This window comes from Ammospiza nelsoni, chromosome 18 (assembly GCF_027579445.1).
Source record: "Ammospiza nelsoni isolate bAmmNel1 chromosome 18, bAmmNel1.pri, whole genome shotgun sequence".
NCBI lineage: Eukaryota > Metazoa > Chordata > Aves > Passeriformes > Passerellidae > Ammospiza > Ammospiza nelsoni.
Window position 1 is genome coordinate 12835746 of NC_080650.1, and position 19373 is coordinate 12855118.

Sequence of the window (19373 nt, forward strand, 5' to 3'; positions counted from 1 at the left end):
CATCATTAGGGCAGTGATTTGAGGCTGTTTCCAGCCGCACCCGAGGAACGGCTCCTCCCCAGCACCCGGGTGAGGGCGGGCCGCTCTCCGGGGTGTGCCCGGCGTGCCACCGTGCTGCCACCTTTGCCAAGGTGCCCCGGGTGCGGCTGGAGCGGTGCCCATCCCAAAAAGGACACAAAGGGCCGCAGTTATCAGCCAGCGGCCCCTGCTCTGGCCGGCAGCGTGTTTGCTTTCCGGGCTCACATTCCAGAGGCTTTTTCACCGCGGGGAGTGTTGGAAGGAGGAGGGAGAGCTGCAAAGCTGCCACCTGCAGCATGGCCGGCTCAGGAGCTCCTGCCTGTCCCAGCCCCCAGACTCATTTGCTGGCGCTGGGCTCTGCCTGGCTCCCGGCTCCATCCATGGCTTTGCCTTCCCCACCTTGGATCCAGTGCCCTGTGATGCTCCTGGTGCCCTGCAGCTCCCTGTGTGTCTGTGTGTGTCCCTGAGCAGTGGTGACAGTGCTGGGGGCTCAAGGGCAGCGTTCCTGCTGGGATTGGGCTTGTGTTGTCCATGGAAAGCCCAGCAGTGGTGGCTGGCTGTGGTCACCCTCTCTCTGGGTATTCCAGGCCATGATCTCAGCCTGGTGTTATCCCTCTGCTCTGGCCCCAGCAAGGATTGGGTTTCTCACCCATCTGACAGCTGCCCATGTGCTGAGCCTGGTGCTGCTCCGGCCAGGCTGGATGAGGGAGAGGCATCCCAGCCCTGGGGATTTTGGGAAGGGAGCAGATGGGACACGTTCCTGGAGAGCAGCCCCTGGCACAGGGCAGGAGCAGCCCAGCTGGAACAGCGGGCACAGCCCTCACATGGGCATAGGGAGGGGAGGCTCCTTCTGAGGAGGGGTCACAGCTCTGAGGGATGGGAGCATCTCCACGTGCTTGGAGGTGCTGGCTGACAAACCATGGAATGACAAGATGCTTTGGGTGGGAACAGAACTTAAAGGTCATCTCATCCTATCCCCTGCAATGGACAGGGACACCTTCCACTGTCCCAGGCTGCTCCAAGTCCCATCCAACCCAGCCTTGGACACTTGCAGAGATCCAGGGGCAGCCACAGCTTCTCTGCATAGCCTATTCCAGGGCCTCCCCACCCTCCCAGAGAATGATTCCTTCCCAATATCCCATCCACCCCTGCCCTCTGGGAAGCCATTCCCTGTGTCCTGTCCCTCCACACCCTTGCTCAAAGTCCCTCTCCATCAAGGAGCTCCAGTGAAGTGTGAAAGTCCAAGGTGGGGGAAATAAACCCGAGTGCAGTGGGACAGGGCAGCTATGGCATTGTGCCAGACAGTTTTCATGGATCTGCTCTGAAGCACTGCTGAACCCTTCCCTGGAAGTGGCAATGGAATGTGCTGGGATGGGGCTGGAGCAGGAGCAGCGTGTGCCCACACAGGGGAGAGGAAATCCAGGCTGGATTTGCTGTGTGCCTGGGAGCACAGTGTGGAAATGATCTCTGTTTCAGGACAGGGATTAACTGCTGCCCTGGGGCCTGTCTGCCCTGGCACAGCAGGGGCTGGGATCTGCAGCAGGGACAAACACTTGCTAAGCTGTGGAGCCTGAGCCGGGAAATTACATCCTTCTGGGATATGCTGGGCTGTGCTCTCAAACCTCCCACATCCCAGTCCTCAAACAGTGTCAGGGACTGTCCTGGGTACAAAGCTGGAATTGTGGCAAAGCCTTTTTTAGGGTAGATGTAGGAAGATAGCATTTTTCCTTGTAGGACAGCCTAGCCCAGAGAGCTGAGGGTGTTTGAAGCTGCCCAGATGAGACTGGAGGCCAGGAGATGGACAGGATGACCCCTCAGGCTCCCTTGCAGCCTCACAGCCTCTGTTCCAGCACCCAAAAATCCCCTTCAGGCTTTGCCCTTGACCATTTGGTGGCTTCCCTGCTGGTTTCACTGCTGGCTTCACTGCTGGCTCTGTGTCACAGGTTCCTGCCCTGCCCTGAGCAGGCTCTTGGCTCAGAAGCTGAGTTTCTAAAAGATGAAATCACTTAAAGACATTTTAAAAGCCTTAGAATCAGAGGAAGATGGAGTGGTTAAGGTTGGATATGCTCTCTAAGATCACCAAGTCCAACTGTTCCCTCAGCACTGTCAAGGGCAGCACTAACCCATGTCCCCAGGTGTCACATACTCACATATTTTTAACATTTACAGGGATGGGGACTCCACCACAGTCCTGGGCAGCCTGCTCCAGTGCCTTGCCACCCTTTCTATGAAGAATTTTTCCTTAATATCCAACCTAAACCTCCCTTTGTGCAACTTGAGGCCATTTCCCTTGTCCTGCCTCTTGTTCCCTGGGAAAAGAGCCTGACCCCCACCAGGCTCCAGCCCCTCACATCTGTTGGGGCTGTGGGACCCCACCAGGGAATGGGATTCTTCACCATCAAGAAGCAGCTTGCTCAAATCATAAGACACGGAATGATTTGAGTTGGAAGGGACCTTAAAGTTCATCTCATTCCAAAGCCCTGCCATGGGCTGGAACAACAACCATGGACCTCCCAAGCACCTCCTGAAAAGAGTTGTGGTAGTTAAGTGGGAGAACAGAAAGGTGACATCTTTTGGTCTCTCCCAAGCAGAGATGCTGGAGCCTGTGCTCGTCCTTCCCTCTCTGGAAGGCAGCAGATGACAGGACTTTGAGTTGCTGTCTCAAACCCCAAAGCTGTATCCCAGTCAGGAAAAACAAGTGCTGGTGACATTCCAAGTCTCCTGACTCACAGCAAGTTGCTGTCCTGCCTCAGCAGCACATTTTGTGCTGGAATAAAACAACACTCCCAGAGCACGTGGTGGTCTCAGAGTGCCTGTCAAGGCCCTGGTACAAATGAGATGTGAAAACTCTGCTGATTTTATTAATAGTAAAATTCACTACTCGTGGAGTATCTCAAATCCTCTGTACTTTCAGCAGCCCAGACTTCATGTTCCAGCTTCTCACATGTGAGTTTATTTTCAGTGCTCCAGCATGGCTCTGGGAGAACTGCTGCTGGCTTTCCCTGGATTTCTTGCCAAGAGGTCACAACAGCTCGTTTGTTTCTCCTACTCCATTTCCATAAACGTGGGGCACCATCCTGGCTGGAGAGCTGAGCACCTGGATCTGCTGGTGCTGGACCTGCACTGGCCCGGCCCTGCTGCCAGGAGCTGCTGCTGGGGTGGCAGGATTGGACCTTGGAGAAAGCCACTGGGTGCTGGGCTGAGCCCCAGTGTGGGCAGCAGGGCAGGGGGCATTCTGCACTTCTATACCTGCCCAGGTGAGATCTCGCCTGCAGAGCTGCCCCAGCACAGAAAGGAGCTGGGGATGCTGGAGAGAGTCCAGAGGAGACACCAGGGTGAGCAGAGGGATGGAACAGCTCTGCTGTGAGGAAAGGCTGAGAGAATTGGGATAGCTTGGCCTGGAGAAGAAAAGGCTTTAGAGTGACCTAATTACAGCCTTCCAGTACTTGAAGGGAACCAACAAGAAAGATGGAGAGAGAAAGAAAGATGGAGAGCGACTTTGGACAAGGGTCTGGAGAGACAGGACAAGGAAGAATGGCTTCAAACTGAAGGAGAGTAGGTTTAGACTGCATATTTTGAAGAAACTATTCCCTGTGAGTGTGGGGAGGCCCAGAGCAGCTGTGGCTGCCCCATGCCTGGCAGTGTCCAAGGCCAGGTTGGACACTGAGGCCTGGAGCACCCTGGGATAGTGGAAGGTGTCCCTGCCCATGGCAGGGGGTGGAACAAGATGAACTTTAAGGTCCCTTTCAATCCCAACCATTGCATGATTCCATGGTTCCATGGTTCTATTCCTGTAGGGAACATGGAGGATGCTCCATCAGGCCAAGCAGCCAGTGGGACTGACTCAGCCCTGTGTGTCCCCATGCCGTGGATCCTGGCTGTCACTGAGCCCAGCAGCTGCAGATGGGGGGTGGGGGTGTCCTTCAGGGGACACATGGATGCTCCCTGTGGGGACAGAGCCTGGTCACTGCTCCAGGTAGACACTGAGGGTGGTGCTGGGGCAGTGGCTGAAGGGCAGGAGGAGCTGTTGGAACACGGTGTCACTGAGGCAGAGTTTGGAGGTGACTCCTGACAGCCACCTGCCAAGGTCACCATGACAACAACCGACCAGCAAGGGCAGAGACGGGGCCATGGAGGAGCAGGGCCAGGCACGGCCTCGTGTCACCTTCTTCACAACATCCCAGAGCCAGCAGAGCGGCTGGCCCCGGTGCAGGGCTGGGGCACCCTCACACTGGGCTGGGGATGGGGAACCCTCACACCATCCTGGGGAACCCTCACACCATCCTGAGGCTGAGGGACCCTCACACTGGGCTGGGGGACCCTCACACCATCCTGGAGATGGGGAACCCTCACACTGTCCTGGGACTGGGGAACCCTCACACTGTCCTGGGGTTGGGAAACATTCACACCATCCTGGGAGACCCTCACACTGTCCTGGGGGCCCCTCACACTCCAGGAACAGGTCTGTGGGCCTCTGACATGAAGCCCCTTCTCCCAAGAGCAGCCCTGCAGATTGGGACCTTGACTTGGACTACCCCCTGCCCACCTGCAGCAGCCACACCAGTGCCCAGGAGCTGCAGCTCCTGGAGGAGCAGGTGAGGTCTCCTCTTCCCTGGGACAAAGCTCATGGCCCCTGTGGCACAAGGAGGCCTTTAGGTCTTCAGCCAGCTGGATCAGGAGGGGTGCCAAGGCTCTCTCCAATGGCTGGGAGAGGCAGTTGTTGGAGTTAGGCCACCTTTGACACAAGTGGTTGTGCCTCCCTCCCAAACTCAGGACACAGCTGTCATATCCTAAGTCACATGTGGTTTGGAATAACCTACAGACATGGGCTTGACCTGAACTCAGATGTTGTTCCAACGGTACCCTGGAAGAGAATAAGTTTAGATTGGATTTTGGGAAGAGATTCTTCCCTGTGAGGGTGGGCGGGCCCTGGCACAGAGTGCCCAGAGCTGTGGCTGCCCCTGGATCCCTGGGAGGCTTGGATGGGATCTGGAGCAACTTGGTCTGGTGGAAAGTATCCCTGTGGATTGAAGCAAGATGAGCTTTAAGGTCCCTTCCCGGGCTTCTCCTAAGCCCAAATCATTCAGTGATTCAGTGATTCTCTGACTCTGTGATTATGCATATTGGAGCTTTTTGCTCGGAGATCACCTTGGCCAAAGTGAGCGATGTGGTGGTATCTGTCTCCTCCTGAAGACAAGCACTATTTTAGAGTTCTTTATTTCATGGTAGGAGAGTGGCAATAAAGGCTTATGTTTGCTCTCACAAAGGTAAAAAAATTTGAGAAGGCCAAAAGGAGAACTCATCGTCTCTACAAACAATTACGGCAGCAGTTTTTGAAAGAACAGGAGAGGAAGATGGCGTGGAGGAAGAAGACAGCGGAACAGTTTCAAAGGTCCCTGGAAGTGTTCGATCGCAGGAGCGGGAGGGTGCCCGGCCCCAGCTCCCGCTCGGGGGCGGCTGAGGCGAAGCCCTCGGAGTAGAGCAGCGTCCAGAGAGCTCCTCCTGCAGGGCGAGCCCCGGCTGCCGGCGCACAGGAGCTTTAGGAACCCAATCCTACAGCAATAAACCAGAGCTCCTCCTGCAGGGCGAGCCCCGGCTGCCGGCGCACAGGAGCTTTAGGAACCCAACTCTACTGCAATAAATCAGTGCAATCCCTCTGGTGCTGCTGCCCTCTGGGAATGGGGTCATTGGAGAGCCTGGGCTGGAGGGAGCAGTGAGGGAGCTGGGGGTGTGTGACCATGTTCACAGGGGTCTCAGGATGAGGGAAGAGACGATTTGACTCCATGTTTCAGAAGGCTTGATTTATTATTTTATGATATACATTACATTAAAACTATACTAAAAGAATAGAAGAAAGGATTTCCTCAGAAGGCTGGCTAAGATTAGCATAGAAAAGAATGAGAACAAAGGCTCTGTCTCAGACTCTCTGTCCGAGCCATCTGGGCTGTCATTGGCCATTAATTAGAAACATCCAACATGGGCCAATCACAGATGCACCTGTTGCATTCCACAGCAGCAGATAATCATTGTTTACATTTTGTTCCTGAGGCTTCTCAGCTTCTCAGGAGGAAAAATCCCAAGGAAAGGATTTTTCATAAAAGATGTCTGCGACAGGGGTGTTCAGCCTGGAGAAAAGGAGACTCAGAGGTGACCTTGTCACTCTCTACAGCTCCTGAAAGGTGCCTGTGCTCAGCTGGGGCTGGGCTCTTTCTCCAGGAACTGACAGAACACAGCCTCAAGCTGTGCCAAGGGAGATATAGCTTGGATGTTATCTTTCATGGAAAGAGTGATAACGTTCTAGAATGGCTGCCCAGGCAGGTGGTGGAGTCACCATCCCTGGGTGTGTTTAACAAAGCCTGGATGTGGCACTGGGTGCCAGGGTTCAGTTGAGGTGTTGGGGCTGGGTTGGACTCGATGACCTTGAAGGTCTCTTCCAACCTGGTCATTCTGTGAATTCTGTGAGGCAGCTGCAGGAGTGAAACTCCTCTTCAAGGGACTGCTGTCCTGTGAGGGAGTGGGAGTGCCATGTGAAAGGGATGGAGTTTTTCCTTGGCTCGTGCCCTGGGGGGTGGCCAGGCACTGCCCAGGGAATGGGCACGGCCCCGAGGCTGCCAGAGCTCCAGGAGCCTTTGGGCAGCACTGCCAGGGATGGACAGGGTGGGAGTGTTGGGGGGTCTGGGCAGGGACAGGGGCTGGATCAATGATCCCTGTGGGTCCCTTCCAGCTCAGGAGATTCCATGACTCTGTGTCCTGCTTTTCCAGCCACCATTGCAGTGTTTGGATTTCATAACATAAACCTTTTCTGCTTGAGATGAAGCTGCTTATTTTTTATGCTTCCCAGTGACCTCGAGGGAATAATTTGACCTTGGAAGATTGCTTCCACATCCTTAATCACGTCACATCCTCAGTCAAGTGCTTCCTTCACTGGATTGAAAAATGCCCAGTACCTCCAAGCTGTGCCCCTCAGCTGGGATTTCTCAAAACTGATGGGAGAGGCACAGCTCAGACAGCAGGACAGCACAGGCAAGTCACATCTCAGCACTCAAAAATCAGGAGCCATCAGGCCTTGGCAATAAATTCTCTATTTACTGTTAAAACTGCTATTTAAAGAAGCACAGAACTTTCTCCTAACCTCCCTATAGACATAATTCAGGTGCTGCAAGGCTGTAGAAACACTGCATGGAAAATCAGGGTTTGGCACCTGAAGTGGCTTCAAACCACAGATCTATCAAGTCTTGCTTTTCCAGAGTATTTAAGGTATGTTCTTTTCCTCCTCCCACCTGTGATAAATCTGCTCTGCATCCTTTCCTCTCCGTGGACAGACCCTTCCTTCTTGATCTCAGTTTTTGCCTGCTGGGTTTGTCCAGAAAAAGGAGGATTTGCTGTTCACCAGATGAACTGGATGATCTTTAAGGTCCCTTCCAACCCAAACCATTCCATGGTTCACTGTGACAGCTGCTGGGCAGGAGAGACAGGGAACATCTCTGGTCATGCAGGCACCACTGCCAGGCTGGTGCCCACCTGCACCAGCTTGCTTGGTGACTGAAACCCAGGAAAAGATGTATTGAGATCAATAAAAACGAAATGCCAAAAAGCAAATAATGTCAGATTTTTTTAGAGAGGAGCCTGGAGGTTGTCACTGCCTGGAGGTTGTCACTTGGGGGTGACCCACACTGGCCACCCCTGAGGTTTTCCTTTTGGGAAGATGCTGTGGGAAAAGGAGAGCATCAGAACCAAAAAGCACCCACCCTGCCCACTGGGGGAGGGGATGGCCCCGAGTGGCTCCTGGCACGCAGCAGCACCCGGGGGGATGGGGGATGTGTCCCCTCCTCGCCGGGGAGGCACAGAGCTGCTCTGTGCGGAGGTCACAGAGCTCAGCCCCTCTGTGCTGGGAGGAGCCTGTCATCGGCGGCTCCGCTCCCCAGCTCGGTGCTGTCCTTGGTGCCACCATTCCCATGGGCAGACAGCCCTGGCACGCAGCAGCACCCCGGGATGAAGAGCCCCAAGCCGGGGTGATGCCTGTCCCCCTCTGCCCTCCCCTTGCCACCTCTCCAGCCCAGTGGCCTTGAAGCCTCTGGAGCAGCTGGAGCTTGTTGGGGAAGATGAAACAGGAAAGCCTTATAAATATGATTGCCTGGCAAAAGATTTTGAGAATATGGAAACTATAGGTGAGATTGAAATGAAAGCAAGCTTTGAGATTCCCTCAGTTACTGAACAACTGGAAAACAATGGCATGGCCAGCTGAAGGTGATCCCCTTTTGATGGAACAACACCCTCTGCTTGCAGACAGGCCCAAGGCTCAGAGCAGACCCTACAGCTTGGCAGAAGGGGCCCAAAGAGGAGTTTTTAGGGTTTAAAATGTAACACAGTGTGGTAATGTAATGATTCTTACAGGCTGTATGTAAATGCTATAGGATTTGTATCCTGTACTAGATTGGTTAGTGAGAATCAGAATATTCAACACAGAAGAAGATTTATTGTATTGTAATGGGAACCTCGCTCTCTTACCCTTTTACTCTCTTACCTTTTTTACTCCCTTACGCTCTCACTCTCTCATCCTCTCTCCTCCTCTCTTCTCTCAGCCCTGCCCCAGCTGTGTTTGGCAGCTCCCAGCAGGGCCCTGCACCCAGGCCCTTTGCAATGAGCCCCAAGTTCCTGACCTGGCTGCAGAGATCTCTGGTCTCCGTCCCCACCGTCCTACCCCCGATGCTCCTACAGGAGCTGGGTGGTTCCCGGGCAGGCCGGGGGGTTTGGCAGACCCGGGGTTGATGTCGGTGCTGACCGAGCCCTGTGCGCTCCCTCTCGGCAGAGCCAGGGAGCAGCGGGCTGTACCTGGGAGATGGAGGCTGTGACTTGCTGCAGACTCACGGAATCACAGAATCGTTAAAGTTGGAAGAGCCCTCTGAGAGCATCAAGTCCAACCATTCTCCCACCACTGTCCCCTGTCCCCAGGTGCCACATCCACATGGCTGTTAAATCCCTGCAGGAATGGGCACTCCAACCCTGCCCTGGGCACCTGTGCCAGTGCCTGAGCACCCTTCCCATGTAGGAATTGTCCCCAAATCCACTCTGAGGCTCCCCTGGCCCAGCCTGAGGCCGTTCCCTCTGCTCCTGTCCCTGTTCCCTGGAGCACAGCCCGACCCCCCCGGCTGTCCCCTCCTGTCAGGAGCTGTGCAGAGCCACAAGGGCCCCCTGAGCCTCCTTTGCTCCAGGCTGAGCCCCTGCCCAGCTCCCTCAGCCTCTCCTGGGGCTCCAGCCCCTTCCCAGCTCCGTTCCCTGCCCTGGACACGCTCCAGCCCCTCCAGGTCTCTCCTGTCATAAAGGACACAGAACTGGACACAGGATTTGTATGACCTCCTTTGGCCTAGCAGACAGATTAGGACCAAACTCACACATTCTGGTCTTAGTGCCCTGACAGCCCCAGGGACATTTTCCTGTGCCACATCTGCCCACAGCTGGCTGTGTCTCTCTGCACTCCTGCTCCTGCCACCCAGCTCCAGCCTGGTGCTCTCAGAGCCAACCCAGCACCTCCAGCCCTCCCATTTTCCTTGTTGGCTCCTTTAGCTCAGAGCTTACACCAGCCCCACTACTCTCATCCCTTCAGCCAGCTCTGTGCTGCAAGGACTCCCTGGTTTCTCTGTGCCCTGCCTGGGCCTTCCTGACAGGCTCTGGGGGCCTGGGAAGTGCAAACTCCTTCCCAACTGTTCGGGATACAGATGCCATCATCCCACTGACAGTGGGACATGGGAATGAGGAACAGCAGCCAAAGCTGCAGGAGGGCTGTGGTCAGGGATCGGCTGGCCCCGTGGAGTCCTGCAGGCCTTGGTGTCGTGCCAGAGCTCCATGCTGCCAGCAGGGCACAATGTAAGGCTACAGCCAAAGGATCGTGGCAGGAGGGGACTTGGCACAGACATGTTTTATGAAAATCCTTTCCTTAGGATTTTTTCTCCTGAGAAGCTGTGAGGCTTCAGGAACAAAATGTAAACAATGATTATCTGCTGCTGTGGAATGCAACAGGTGCATCTGTGATTGCTCTCATGTGGTTGTTTCTAATTAATGGCCAATCACAGCCCAGCTGTCTGGACTGTCTTGGTCAGCCACAAGCCTTTGTTATCATTCTTTTTCTATTCTTAGCCAGCCTTCTGATGAAATAATTTCTTCTATTCTTTTAGTATACTTTTACTATAATATATATCATAAAATAATAAATCAAGCCTTTTGAAACATGGAGTCAGATCCTCATCTCTTCCCTCATCCTGTGACCCCTGATAACACCATCACAGGGACTGGCCCTGCAGTGACAGGATGGGGTGCTGCTGCCTACACCAAGGCTTCATTGTGTGCTCCTGCTCTGTCACCAACATTTCACAATTAGTTCAAATCATGCCCTTCCTTGGTGTCCCTTCCCAGGTCCCACACAGGGGTGGGTGGTAGCAGGAACAGGGAAATTATTTGGGCAAACCAGGCTGGAGTGGATCATGGTTTTCCCAGCAGATGGACCTGCCAGCTCCCACACTCTGAGCTGTGCTTCCTTTGCTGCAGAGAATGGGATTCAGCACCTGGAGAGGGGTTTGGGTGCTGCTGAGGCCAGCTGGGGCCAGGGGAGTCCATGGCCATCAGGTGTCTGTCACAGTCCTGCTGTTGGAACACAGCTGGACTCAAACTGTGGGGGACACTGTGCCCAGGGGCTCTGGGCTCTCCCTCCCCTGCTTGGACATGCCCCACATAATTTGGATTCTTGGGCAGCTCTGGCTCAGGCAGTCATGCAGTCTGGTGGGTTTGGGTGCAGAGAATTGTTTGAGGATGGATCTGAGGCTTTTCTACATCCTGGATGAGGTGGGATTGACGCAGGTTTGGTGATGCTTCATCCAGCTCCCAAAGTGACCCAGTTTTCCTCCTGGCTGAAGAGCTGCTGCTGGCCTGGAGCAGTGTGGAGCTGCAGGACGAGTCAGGGCTGCTCTGGACATGTGTCATCAGCCCCATCTCCTCCTGCAAGATGGCAGTGTCTGTAATTACCCAGATCCAGGAGGGAGCAGCAGTGATCCACAGTCTTCCCTGCTTCAGAGGAGCTTTGGATGCGACCCACGGCTCCACCCCTTTCCTTCATCTTTCCCTGGATGTCACAAGGACTTGCTGTCCCTTCAAGCAGGCTGTGCACAGCTGTGCACACCAGACACAGGGAACTCTGGTGACAGTCACTGGCCAGCTGATGCCATCTCCAGGTCATGGTTGTCAGCAAGTCCAAGTCTGCCCTTCTTGGAGAGCAGTAGCACATTTCAAACAAAGCAATCAGAACACTCCTCAACTTTGGAAAGACATTCTTTTCATGATGGATTTCATTCCAAAATATCTGCAGTGCATGTGGCAGCCTTTCAGGGGGGTCAGGGATCCCTTCTGGAGTCCTTGTCAAGAAAAGCAGCAGCTCTCCATGTCTCAAGGGCTGCTCTCTGTTGTGTGATGAGCTCCATGACAGAACTCAAATCACAGTTCTGCTGTGCTCTCAATCATAGTGGAGCCAGGAAATCACTGATCTTCTGGATCCCAGTTGCTGAATTAGAGCTTTAGAAAGTGTTCCTGGGCAGGTCAGTGCTTTCCCTAGAGGCTACAGCAGGCTGGGTGGGCCCAAACCCAGAGTCACTGTCACACTCAATCCCATTCTTGATTCGAGTCAGTCCTTTGGCTGAACCACTCAGGGCAGGAGGGAACCCACATGGAGGTCACTGCTCCAGGTAATGGGCCTGGAGGAAAATGACTTGGGGGTGCTGGAGATGGTACCAGGTATACCAAACATCCTCTCATCCATCCTCACCAATGCCACACCAGAAAGCCCAGTCCTGGTGGTCCCAATACATCTCCCACCACCATCCTCTCTTTGCTTTGTGTGGGGAGCAGTTGGGAATGGGTAAGCAGAATTATCCTTGCACTTGGACACTCCCTGCACAGAAATAAAGGAGCTGCTCAGGCCAGGTAAGGCTGGGACCTGGGACAAGGCTGCACATGAGGGCATGGCCACCCCACCACTGTGCTGTGCCAGCTCCTGCGAGGGACAGAGATCGCTGTGAGCGTGGCTTGGAGCTCAGCATTGCCGTGTTTGCTGCTGGAAACCAAACCCTCCCCTCCTGAGGGCATCCATGGGCACAGGCTGAGGGCAAGCTGTAGGGCAGCGTTCAGGAGCCATCGTGTTCTTTGCAGACGTCAGTAAATCACAGGTAAGCAATTAACTCAGCCTGTACAGCATCAGCATCTTCATCAGCTGAGGTTCATTATCACTTTATGGCCCTGTAAAACCAGCCACGTTAATAGTGCGGATCAGGGGAGCTCTCTTGTGTCCTGATGGTTCAAAACAGCCTCTTCGGAGCTCCTGGACACCCACTGGGCTGACCCGCGCCTGGCAGACGTCACCTTGGGGAGATAAAGTTTATTCTTCGGGATAAAGTTTATTCTTCGAGCACTTGTCCTGCTCTCAGATCTGGGCAGCTCAAATGGAACGAGCCGCCTCTTCCCCCTCACCCCTCACAGCCCCCTTCAGCGCCATGACACACCCCAACCCCTGGCAGTCGCCACAGCGGGACTCTTCATTGGACAGCGGCGCTGTCAATCAAGCGACAGGAGGCGGGCCCAGCACAGCTCGTCGTGAACAGCCGGAAAGGCCCCGCCCCCTCGGGTCGCCTGGCAACGGGAGGCGCTGTCGGCGGGACCGGGACCGGGACCGGGATCCGGACCGGGATCGGGATCAGGATCGGGACTGGGACCAGGATCGGAACCGAGTGCGCTTCAGGGGTGGAGGCCGCCTGGGGCCGGCATCCCCCAGTAACCGACTCCTGAGACACCCCGTCCCGCCCCCGGGATGCCCAGGGCCGCTGGTCCCACGGATCCTCCCGCACCGGCCCCGAGCCGCCCGCCCCTCGCACGGGGGTGTCCCCACCGGGAGTCACCGCCCCGACCTCTGACTGCTCCCCGGTCTCTGGGTCCTCCTGCGGTCCCACACACGCACCGAGGGGACCCTGCACTCCCTGTCGGCCCCTCCGCTACAGCTGTCCCCATCTCCTCCCTCCCCTCTCTCCTCCTCTTGCCCTGTCCCTACCAGATCCCCTCTCCTTCCTCCTCCCTCAGACAGGACAGGCCTGCAAGGGCAGAGGTTTCCCACTAGGAACCCTCCCCTCCAGGGTGGCCCCAGGGCTCTCCAGACCCCTCTCCACACCCCTCTGGGGACAGCAGAGCTGCAGCTTGTGCTGCTCTACCTCAGCTGCTACTCAGAAGCTGTTGGGAGCTTTCCCCCCACCACCCTTCAAAGCCAGGAATCCATCACTCCCTTCCTATGGGTGTTTGACAGCTGCTCTGGGACAGAGACCACCTCTAATCCACAACCCCATGTCCTGACCCCCTGCCCAGACTCACAGAGAACTCCAGGGTAATCTCGGACTCTGTTTTCCCAAATTACATAATTTCTCTAATGCTGTCACTGTGTTTTCCTTTTAGAGAGAAAATCCAAGAAGGGAGATTACGTGACAGCAGCAGCACAGGGACCTCCATTTTCTTCCAGAGTCTCACCTTGTGTAAGAGCTGCCGTGTCCTTGCTAGACCTCAAACCACCCAGGCCAGTGGTGTTTCAGTGAATCCATGGCAACAGGGGATCCAGCTGCATTCCAAGCATCCTCACGAAGCAAAGAACCTTGGTGAAGGCCATGGCAACTCCAAGGAAGGCAGGGATCCCATTAGGTGTCATGAAGGTGTTAGATCCACGCCAGCTAAAGCCTGACAGCACGGAGGCAGAAAGAATCATGACTGTCTTGGATGAGACCATTGTCAAGCTGGAGATCACCAGGCTGATCCCACGGATTACTGGCTCCCTGGACAGGTATGCTGGGATGCTGGGACCTGAGATCACAAGCAGCCTTTTGGAGCTTCAGAAGCTTTCAATGGAAATACAGCAGCTGCACACCAGCCCTGGAGATGCAAAGACCATCAGAGCTGCAGAGAAACGCCTGAAAAGTTCCCTGAGAAACATCCTGAGGCTCTTCCTGGTCAACCCCTTGCTTTACCATGGGCTGAAATTCGAAGTTCGGGTGAGAGAGTCAGCAGCTGATGCTTTCATCAAAGCCTTCATGGAGTTCCGGGACTCCATGCTCGAGAGGCTCCTGACCGCTCCTGATGAGGAGAGGGAAATGATTCAATTCATGAAAGACATTTCCCTCCAGGTTGAGAAGAACACAGAAGTGATCTCAGCTCTACAGGCACAGCTTGAAGGACTCATCCAGGCTCGAGATGAAGAGGTATGACCTTGTGGGAATGTGTTTTCCAACCAAGTGGAAAGCTGCTTTTTATTGGAGCAAAACCTTGCTAACTATAAACCAATCCCTTTATTGCAGTTCCTAAAGAGCAAGTTCCAGAAATCCTTTCTAAACCAGATCTAAAACTTAAGAATAATATTTTTATTGTAAAATATAACGAAAAATGCATATTGCATGCTTGATTTTTTTTTAAACTCAAATTTGGCATGTTTTGAACCTGTTGTCACCAGCCAACTTAAACAATGTAAGTCCCTGAGTTCCAGAGGAGTGGCAGGACAGGCACAAACTGCTGTGGTGGTATCCTGGCAGGGTGACAAGGCCAGCTGCTTCATTCCCTGCTGCTGAAAGAATGAAAAATCATTACAGGGAGAGATTGCTCTGATTAAAATCCATTTTTAATATTTGCTCTGTCTTCACTCTTGCTTAAAACCAACATTTCTGTGACTCCCAACTCTAGCAGCTGCTTTGGAGCCTTTGTGATTAATCAGTGATTATACAAATTACATGAATCTTGAATTTTATCTGCAGCTGAGGTGCAGAAAATTGACTGGGCACTTTCCAGGCACTTTTCCAGCCTGTGTACCAAGCCCAGAGCTTCTGACAACAATCCTTTGTTTTCTACCTGGGTTTCTCTTTCTCCTCCCTGCAAGAGGGGTCGGCTGAGAAGGTTTTGCCCAGCTCACTTGTGGCAGACCCTGCTTTCCCCTTTCCCTCTGCTCCTTGGAGTTCTGGGAGTTGAGATTTTTATGTGCAATTTGGCAGCTTGTCCAGGACATGGGGAATAAATCTGTTTCACTGATCCCAGCTGGGGATTTCCCTCCCTGAGCTTGTCCCCCAGACAGTCACTCAGAGCCTGATCCAGCCCTTGAGGGAGCCACAGGACCACTCCAGGGAATCTGTTTTGGCTGCTCCTCAGGTGGCAGTGCCAGTGGGGCTTGGGATGGTTTGTTCACTCTGTGCCTTTACTAACAGGTTCCCAGAGGAGCCAGGGGAAGGTTTCCAAAGCTCCTGTGTAAATCTGACTCTTCCCTCAGCCAGCAGTGGCAGGGCCTTGGTGCTACCTGAGCTGGCCCCTGGGGGTCCCTTCTTGGATCTTCTCCAGCTTTTCTTCTGCTCACCTTATCCTCAGGGGCATTTCCCAAAAGAATTATTCTTTTTTTCTGGTCTAGGTTAGCAAGAAGGACAAAGAAATCGAAAACCTCAAAACCACCATGGAAGATCTGGCCAAGAACTGCAGGACTGAAATCCGGCTGCTCATGAAGGAAGGGGGAAAGCAGAAAAAGGGGGATGAGGAAGCCTCCCAGGAGAGGTGTGCCAGGCTGAAGGAGGACATTCAGCACCTGGGAACACAGTTCAGTGCACTGGTGCTGGAGCATCGAGCCTCAGAGCTGGTTCTCAGGAAGGTGAGAGGAGAGGAGAGGAGGGGAGGAGAGCCCTGGGACAGAAGGCTGAAGCCTTTCTGCAGAGCTGTCAGCTCTGGCTGCTGCCTGCTGCAAGGAGTTGCCTGGTCCCTGCTTGTTCCTGGCAGGATGCACATGGTGTTTGTCACAGCACACCCGCCCTGTCCTCATGCTCTGCTGATTCCAGTGCAAAGCAGCCCTGCAGCGACAGCAGGGACGGAGCTGTCACAGGTCCTGCTCCTGCTGCCTGGGAACACCTTCCCACTGTGCTCTGACACCAGGCAGGGCTCAGGCCAGCCAGCAGGAGCAGGACACGTGTGGGATAGTGACAAACCAGGGGTCTGCTGTAGGGGGAGCAGAGCAAACAACATTGCCTTGGTAGAAGGCATCTTTTAGAGCTGATTTATTGTTCAGGGTGGAATGGAGCTGATGCTGAGGGCTCAGCAGGTCCTGCTCTGCCCAGCTTGGCAGAACAGACAAGCCAAGAAGGAGTCAGGCTGGGCTGAATGGGGGGAAATGTAACTTCAAAGAATCATCCCAGAATAGTTTGGGTGGGAAGGGACATTAAAGCCCATCCAGTGCCACCCCTGCCATGGCAGGGACACCTCCCACTGTCCCAGGCTGCTCCCAGCCCCAGTGTCCAGCCTGGCCTTGGGCACTGCCAGGGATCCAGGGGCAGCCACAGCTGCTCGGGCACCCTGTGCCAGGGCCTGCCCACCCTCACAGGGCACAATTCCCAATTCCCAATATCCCACCCAGCCCTGCCCTCTGGCACTGGGAGCCATTCCCTGTGTCCTGTCCCTCCATCCCTTGTCCCCAGCCCCTCTCCAGCTCTCCTGGAGCCCCTTCAGGCCCTGCAAGGGGCTCTGAGCTCTCCCTGGAGCCTTCTCCTCTCCAGGTGAGCACCCCCAGCTCTCCCAGCCTGGCTCCAGCCCTTGCAGCATCCCTGGTGCCTCCTCCGGGCTCTCCCCAGCAGCTCCAGGTCCCTCCTGTGCTGGGCCCAGGGCTGGGGCAGCTCTGCAGGTGGGGCAGAGGAGCAGAATCCCCCCTGCCCTGCTGCCCATGCTGGGGACTCATGCAGGGCTGGGAGGTTTCAGGGTTGGGGCAGGTGCAGCCCTCACCCAGCAGCACCCCAAAGTCCCTGTCCCCAGGGCTGAGCAGATTCAGGAGGAGGAATGGGAGCAGCAGGCAGGCTCAGCCCCCTGTAGCACCAACGCTGCCCTGAGCAGAACACACTGGGGACACAAATAACTGAGAACTGGAAAAAAGGGCATTTTCCTTCTCACTTTGCTCATCCTGAGTGTTCTCTCCAAACCAGTGCAGCCTCCCATGGGCAGGAAGCCTACATGGTGGTGGGGCATCTGTCACTCTTGCATTGGGTGGCACAGCATGAAGGGCTGGGCACTGACAAAACATCAGACCCAAGTCAGAGCTGCAGTACAAGCCCCAAAATCTTTGGCAGAGGGGCTGTGCCAGGCAGTTCCTGCTGCTGTTCCTGCCACAGCAGGGCTGCTTTGGAGAGCTCAGCTCATTCCAGCACCCCAGCAGATGCATTTGCTGACCACAGAAGCCTCCTTTCCTCAGCAAGTACAAGTTGTACTTGTGGTCTAAATAGCTCAGGTGGGACCTCGTGATGGCCTGGGAGCCCTTGGGCCATGCTGGGGTTGTGCCACACAGGAAATGGAGCAGGAATGATTCCACAGAGCACACATCCAGAGCTGGAGGGAACCTGCCCCAGGCTGTACAGGAGTACAGCCATTGTTAAACTGTTGTACAGCCAGAAAGAGCTTTCTTTTAAAAGGCACCACCATCTTCTGAGTATTTTCTGTCCCAAATTCAGGTTTTGCAGCTCTCTCCTGCTTCAGTTTCAGGCTGGTTGCCTCAGTTTGTTGATGACTTGCCACATTCCATCAGACACGTTCATTTCCTCCTGCAGAAAGCAACTTCCAGGTGCTGTTCATCCCCCCAGCTCCATGCTGTAAACCAAATAAAGCCCTCTGGGAATGTCCCAGGAGAATCCTTAAACCAGGGCAAACCACATATGAGTCAGCTGAGGGAAGCTTGTCACAGGGAGGAGGTGAAATATTCAGATATATAATGATGCTGTGGCTCGAATACTTAAATATAATGATGATGTGGCTTAAAGTTTCCCTGTTTTCTCACTCAGGACACTTCTTCCCAGGCCTCAGATGTCTTCAGGGATCTGATCTTGTTTTGTTTTTCAGGAAAAGTGCAAAACAGAGAGGGAAATTCAGGAATGGGTCCAGAAATACGACACAGACATGACAGAAAAACAGGTGTTGGCTTTAAGTGCTTTTCTCTGCCATAAAGTGATTTGCTTGGGTAGATTCCTGTCCAAAGGGACACAGGAGACCATGGAAGTGAGAGGCAGTTCTGCATCCAGGCAAACCTACAGGAAAGGGATCTTTGTCCTGCCTGTGTGTCCAGGAGTCTTCTGCTGCTCTGGCTTTAGGAAATGTTACATTCACTCAATCCCACAGTAAATCCCACAGTATCTGTGGGATAAATCTGTGCTAAATCCCACAGGATCTGGGGGCAAATGGGTCACCATGTTCTGTCTGGGGTGTCCACCTGATGCCAGGAAACAGGTTTTACAGTTTTGCTCCAATCCTCAATCCTCATGGCCCTACCTGGTGTCCAAATCCTGCTCCTGTTCCTGCTGAATCCTTAGGGCATGTGCTGGGTGTTAAGAAACCCAACAGCCTGCCCACAACTGAGCCATAACAGGCTCAGGGTCCCATCAGAACCCCCAAAACTTGCCTCTAGGAAGGCCCTGGGGGCTTTCCTGTTCTTGCAGTATTTATGGGATTGGATAAAAGCTGCTGGATTCCTTACAGAGCAAAATACAGGGAGGGGCCTGAAAGCTGCTGCTAATTGTAAGGAATGATCCTGTCAGATGTTTAATAATGGGATTATTTTGGTTTCCTGTCCCTGGAGAGGCAGGAGCCCCATGTTTGGGGCAGAACTTGTCAAGGCAGACCCACCCCCACACTGGCAAAACATCAAACCCAAGTTAGAGCTGCAGTACAAGCCCCAAAATCTTTAGCAGAGAGGCTGTGCCAGGCAGTTCCTGCTATAGCAGGGCTGCTTTGGAGAGCTCAGCTCATTGCAGCACCCTGGCAGATGCACTGCTGGTTCTCCAAATCTTCCACTGTGTGTGGGAGCATTTTTCAGGGGAGCATCAAGGCACCCAGCATGTCATGAGACTCCCTGGGTACTGGGCACATCCCTTCCTTTTGAATCCCTTTGGAAAGGCTCTGACCAGTTTAGGCTCCATGGCTTTGGGATGGGTTTCAGGACCCCCACCTGGGGATGTGGGGAGGAGCTGCTGCCCAGCTGTCCCTGATCCCTGCTGTCCTGGCAGACCACATATGATGAGCTCCAGATTGCCTACAACGAGGAGAAGGAGCAGTTGGCCGTGCTGATGGAGAAACACGCCCTGCTGATCCAGGAGTACACCCTGATCGAGGAGGAGCACAGGATTCTCCAGGAGAAGGCAGAGGAGGCTGCACGGGAGGAGGCCAGGAGGAACCAAGCTGCCACCTGCATCCAGGCCTACTGGAAAGGCTACTTTGTGCGGTGCAAGTACAAGTCACTACGGAAGAAGGGAAAGGGCAAGGGCAAAGGCAAAGGCAAGAAATAA

General features: G+C 54.3%; 1 protein-coding gene across 1 annotated transcript; it reads left to right on the plus strand.

The window, feature by feature from the left end:
* Positions 1 to 13703: 13703 nt before the first annotated feature.
* Positions 13704 to 19373, plus strand: IQCD (IQ motif containing D). The gene is made up of 4 exons (XM_059485432.1): positions 13704 to 14291; positions 15479 to 15712; positions 17935 to 18006; positions 19095 to 19373. The coding sequence occupies exons 1-4, from the start codon at positions 13704 to 13706 to the stop codon at positions 19371 to 19373; spliced, it is 1173 nt and encodes a 390-aa protein (XP_059341415.1).

Excerpts from the sequence above, each read along its gene's own strand:
- IQCD (XM_059485432.1), top strand. The coding sequence starts at position 13,704 with ATGGCAACTCCAAGGAAGGCAGGGATCCCATTAGGTGTCATGAAGGTG. Across the intron at positions 15,713-17,934 it reads CAGAGCTGGTTCTCAGGAAG|GAAAAGTGCAAAACAGAGAG; the intron begins GTGAGAGGAGAG and ends TTTGTTTTTCAG. Across the intron at positions 18,007-19,094 it reads CAGACATGACAGAAAAACAG|ACCACATATGATGAGCTCCA; the intron begins GTGTTGGCTTTA and ends CTGTCCTGGCAG.